This window comes from Esox lucius, chromosome 13 (genome assembly GCF_011004845.1).
Source record: "Esox lucius isolate fEsoLuc1 chromosome 13, fEsoLuc1.pri, whole genome shotgun sequence".
In the NCBI taxonomy this organism is placed as follows: domain Eukaryota; kingdom Metazoa; phylum Chordata; class Actinopteri; order Esociformes; family Esocidae; genus Esox; species Esox lucius.
Window position 1 is genome coordinate 25,323,026 of NC_047581.1, and position 6,000 is coordinate 25,329,025.

At 38.8% G+C, this 6,000-nt stretch overlaps 1 protein-coding gene across 1 annotated transcript in view; it reads right to left on the bottom strand.

Moving 5' to 3' along the window:
- Window positions 1-5,696, bottom strand: part of zmat4a (zinc finger, matrin-type 4a) — a 160,532-nt gene extending 154,836 nt beyond the window's left edge. Inside the window, exon 1 of the mRNA XM_013136765.3 lies at window positions 5,304-5,696. Coding sequence (XP_012992219.1) covers window positions 5,304-5,390 — 87 coding nt within the window. The 5' untranslated portion in view covers window positions 5,391-5,696. The remainder of the gene's footprint in view (window positions 1-5,303) is intronic.
- Window positions 5,697-6,000: the final 304 nt, after the last annotated feature.

Here is a 6,000-nt window from a genome sequence, read left to right on the forward strand (position 1 = left end):
TATCATTCTTTTTGCACACATATCAACCAAATACACAGTGAAGTCACAGACAAGGCCAGTAACAACAGACTCTTTGTCTCCTACAATATCGTGTAAGAAAGTGTGAAGAAAGGTCCAAACAGGGACAATACTATTTCAGAGGACAGTGCTCTTTTAATTGTATACTTACTTGTATACAGCAATTTCATCACTTTTCATACAGGTATTAATCATATACACTATTGAATAGCAAACACATGATAACTGATAAATGTTTTTTACCGAACAATAAAATGCTTTTAGGTACGGCAAATATTATATATGCCATATTGGTTTTATGTTTAATGAAACTACACGCATGGCTAATTAAAATACTTTCCACAGGTCAACTGCTAATTTGAGGCATTTATTAATCATATTAAGCCGGAACACTTCTGGAAGCATCGGTCTACACTGCACACAGAGAGTGGCCTGTTTTGCAGAACAAAGCTGCCAACAAGATGTGTGTTTCCGGTTTCCCTGATATTCCTTGCACTCCGCTATTCTTTATGTAGTCTATTACATTCAGTATCTGCTCAGAACCAGAAACGGGACAATTCTTGCGATGCAGAAGCACATCTTATTCCTTACAGTATACTGTAATATTTTAATACTAACTACTATTCTTTCAATCGTCTGTTCTCTGTCCTTTGCCCTGAGCTATTACAGACACAAAAGTCCAGCAGATGCACCACGCTTGCAAATAAGTCTCCAAAATCCCTCGAGTTTCATCCTGGAGCTGTAAGCTGCTGTGGTCTGAGATTGTCATTCAATGAAAGAATGTCAAGGATCTTCAATTATCGATATGAGTGTATTCACTCCCTCTCCATGGGACGTCCCAGTTACTGATGTGCATGCTACATGCACACAAACACCTATTTACTCAATCCACCTGTAAGTACTTAGTTAATCACAAATGTTGTGTCATTCATTCATTTGTTCAGACCAGTTGTTTAAGATTATTTTTGCTTAACCACATCCAGGGGTGAACTGACTGACACCCAGGTTTACCCACAGCATTTCTTTTCCATGTCTGTATGCATATCATTACACAAGGTGCAGGTTCTGACTGATTGGCTGGCTGAGTACTAGAAGGTCAAATATAATGGCCGGCTCCGCTACTCTGTCGAGTACATTTCTGGCTCCCTCTCGGGCATCCTATTGATTAATACCTGAAATGAAAAGTCTGTCTAGAACTTTTTTTCTCTTCAAAATCATTAGATGACAGAAAACAACAACACACTGTATCCTGTAGAAACCCATCCGATCTCTACTCTCCCTCTGTAGCCTCTCCACTCTGCCCATAGAGAATTATACAGATGTTTCGTTTTCATACACAGTCCCCTTATTTCAGGGGCTCAAATGTAATTGGACAAATTAACACAATCATAAATAAAATATTTAATATTAATATTTTGTCACTGCATCCTTTGCAGGCAATGACTGCTTGAAGTCTGGAACGCATGGCCACCGCCAAACGCTGGGTTTCCTCCATTGTGATGCTTTGCCAGCCCTTTCCTGCTGCTGTCTTCAGTTACTGTTTGTCCGTGGGTCTTTCTGCAAGTGAGGTTTTGTCTTCAGCAAGTGAAATGCATTTTAGTTACTTGCCAAAGTCTAATCTGGCCTTTCTATTCTTGAGGCTTATGATAATGATATGCCTACCTCCTGTAGATTGTTCTTCACTTGGCTGGATATTGAGAAGGGTTTTTTCTTTACAATGGAAAGGATCCTATGATCATCCACCACTGTTGTCTTCTGTGGACGTCTAGGCCTTTGTGTGGTGCAGAGCTCACCAGTGCATTATTTTTTTTTCCAGAATGTACCAAACTGTTGATTTGGCCACTCCTAATGTTCCTGCTACCTCTCAGATGTAAAATGTTTTGCAGCCTAAGGATGGCCTGTTTTGCTTGCACTGAGAGCTCATTTGCTCGCATGTTGTGGATTCACAGCAACAGCTTCCAAAAGCGAATTCCACATCTGGAATCAACTCCAGACCTTTTACCTGCTTAACTGATGAAGAAATAACAAAGGGATAGCCCACACCTGTCCATGAAACAGCTTTTGAGAAAATTGTCCAATTACTTTCGGTCTTTAAAAAAGAGGGGGCTACATAATAAAAAGAGCTGTAATTCCTAAACCCTTTAAGCACTTTAAGCCTATATTCATATATTTTGGTAAATGGCCAAAATAACAAGACTGTCATTGTCAGTGTACAATTATTTCCGGACCTAACTGCATGTATGCGTAAATGCTTATATATATGTATGTATATATATATATATATATATATATATATATAAGAAAGAAAGCAAGAGAGGGAGGCTGCTGTGCCATTGCGACCAGGTGTTGGAATCAGATGTGATATGCTTCACAGGAAATATTTTCATCTTTGACTGACAGGGCAATAATTGCAAAATGGACATAACGGAATTTAGAGGGGCGAAAGATGTGGTGAAGGTAATCAGTGAAAGAAGAATCACCCCTGTATTTTCATGATACATTCTTGCATTAAATTGCACAAGAAATGCTATAGTCAAAGATGTACGGTATCAGGTGATATGTTATTTGGTAGATTATCACTGATGAACTGCATGTCATGACCAAAAATACATTTTAATTTGCTGTAACCCTTTACCAAGAACTCATTCAAGCTTATTTTTAATCAACACATTGGAGTAATTAGTTGGTAGAAACACACAAAAAACACACTAAGAATTGGCTCTGAATGCAATAATATACACTGCAGTTTTTAGTGCTACTGTGTGCTTTTGCCAATGTGCTTAGAATGTGTATTGCATGTACATTGAATACGTACTCTGAGATGTAAAAACACCACAAATGCGCCACATATAACTTTTGAAAGATATGTATATGCAGAAAATAAGCCTGCATTAGTATCAAGTCTGCCACTGATAACGTGAAAGAAAACAAAGGAGTTAACAGTGCTCTGACGGAGCCACCTTGTGGTTCATTACAGTGAGTTTCTCCTCCGAGACAAGGAAAGCAGCCACAACTCAGGCAACCGACCAATCAGACATTGAATCCAGCTGACCGAAGCAAGAGATCAGAAAAAGTATTGCTGAGATACATTAGTCATGGGAACTGTTAAGTATTATTAAAACTCCAGACATTACATTCAAATATGTGCATATTTTGTTATTTAGCAGATACTGTTATTCAAAGCAATGTACACGCAAGAAATTAGTATCAGCAGTAACTAATGTAATATATGATGTGTCCCAAATATTACCACATCCAATACTAGAGCTCGACTTTTGACCATGGCCTATGGAGTTTCGTGGAACAGGAAATAAGTGCGGGACGTGATTCTAGCATATTAAAAACTGACTATTAATAAACTTTGGGCTGGAGCCTTACAGAGGATGCTGAGCTGATATGCACAACGCATAGTTTATGTGCAGAAAATGCACTGCAAAATAGAGCAAAATTGTTGAAACAAGAGACCGGAAGCTACTGTTAATATCTCGCTCTTTATCTCTGACCAGTTAAAATAAACATGTTGATAAACAACAGTGGAAAAAAAACAATGCCACAAAAGGTTAGTAAACCTTTTTCTCAAACAAGACGTAAATCACTTCATGTGCTCCGGGCGAATTGGCTAAAGCAAAGAGAATATTCATGTGGTAAAGATGAAGATGCTTGTGACACCACCTGGAGAACAGACTTCAAAGGCTTGCACTGAGATTTTATATTCAACAAAACCAGTTTAACATTTGATGCCTTGGCATTGAACTTCTATAAACACTTTAGGATATCCAAAGACTATCTAATCAAAATGCCCTTTGATGTTCCTTAAATAAGACACCTCACTGAAAAGGAAAGAAAGCCAATGGTTGGTTTAGTAAATCAAATAGTGGTGTGTTACTATAACCATGTTAGCATGTGGCCTTATTTTCACTCTTCCTGTGCTTTGTCTCTGCACTAAATATTTAGAAAGGTTTCCCCACTGTTCAAAAATATCTGTAAATTTTGCTGTTGTTGTTTTAAAGATCACCATGCAAAACCTAATTAATGGCTAACTGGGGGAAAACATTTTGTAACTTAGTCAGCTTAAACGCATTGCATTGTGGTTAACACAATACATTATACATTACACAATACATTGTGGTCAACACATGAGTCAAAAAGAAATAGTGAAAAATAAGTCTGCATCAAAAAAATTGCGAATTTCCCCTTTAAAGAAAACTTAGCAAATATTTTATAAATACAATTACATATGAGTAGCCAAGCTATGGTTTTCATGTAAATTTTGCGAGTCAAAGTCAGAGGCAGAAAGCGCAATGCGCACATCCCTCCATCCTTGAGCATGGTTGCCAGTCAAGTGGGACATAGCTACATGAGGTACATGCCATAAAGGTTTTGGTGTTGTTTACTTTTTCACTTACTCAAAAGATCAAGGCGATTTTCGGCTAGTGTGTTTGCACACCTGTACAATAAGCGCGACTCATTCATGAGCATAGCTGTTAGGAAAATACATGGCAATGCCAAACGCTAATTCTCTAGCTGTCACATATCAGTGGCTACACTTGTATTATCAAGAAAGCAACACACGAACTTCTCAAATATGACAATGCGCACATTTTAAACCAAACACATGCACACAATCAGTCTAGTACTCGATATCCTCCATGAGAGGTGAGTTCAACTTACTCCCACTGGATAGTGGAATTCTATTTATACATGCATGCCCTATTGACTAATTACATTTTAGGGGGAAAAAACAATAGCAACCATACATATGTGAAAAGTAATGGTGGGTCAAATAGGATGGATATTCTTAAAAAATTATGTATTATTTATTTACATTCCGACCCTCCCATTCCACTTTCTAAGTAGAGGGAAACGCAGAATTATTATAGCGAACAGTCAGACTCGCAATTGTATACATTTGTAATTCGAGATTTAAGGAAATTCACAAAGATTCCGCAAGATGACCTCTGCATCAGGCTCTAGTCGGTACCCTACTTCTAAACACGCTGTCTTAAATGTATCATAACAACGCTTTAGTCTATATATATCGAGAGGAGGACACTGTTGTTTTCTCGCTGTGCACATCGCCAATCACCATGCAATGTCAAAAAGGATGTTGATATTCCAAGCAGCACAGCGGGCATTCCAAATTATTATAATAGAGAAGAAAACATTTGATATGTCTAGTTGTATGGTCTCCTCGGTGAATGTAGAATGAAACGAATATTTGGTACCCGATGCAAAAAAACAAACAGATAACAAATAACATAAAGTATTGCATGTCTAACATGTACCTGTAACTCCAAACTGTAACCCTGGTACAAGTGAGTCGGGAACACCGTCAGCTGATGTTGCACTTGTAGGGACACTGTGTAATCCATTGACCAGAGGAGAGAAACGCGTGTACAAAGCAGAAGATGCGTTCACAGCTGTTTGCAGTACTATAGCCTACTGTAGTACAATCGTCAACTATTCTCCGCCCCGCTTCTACCTCATTGGCCGTTTGGCAGTAGTAGCCTACTTGTTTGAAACCCAGACACGATTATCCAGCGAACCTAGAAGCTCACCAGTTGGACCGAGGTAGAAGGGTCCAGTCCAGTGTAGAAGGTATCGCACAGCACCTGTCATAGTTTCACTGTCTGTAATTGAGGGATGTTAAAGCGCTGATACGAAATACGCAACGTACATAACCTAAATGTTTAAAATAACCGTTGTTTTTGTAAATAAAGTATTCATTTAAATTATGCGCCCTATCAGGGTCTTACAATTGTTAAGATGTATCAATATAGTAGGCTACTGTATGAGTGTGTGCAGGGCCGGAGTGGGACTCATTTTCAGCCCGGGAGTTGCATGGTGCACCAGCCCGTTTGGGGGGGGGGGGGGGGGGGGGGGGGGGGGGCATGATGTAGGCTACTAATGAAAACGACATGCTTTTTGGAGGCACTTCACAGCTATTTTATATTACAAATATGAATATATACAACACAAAAA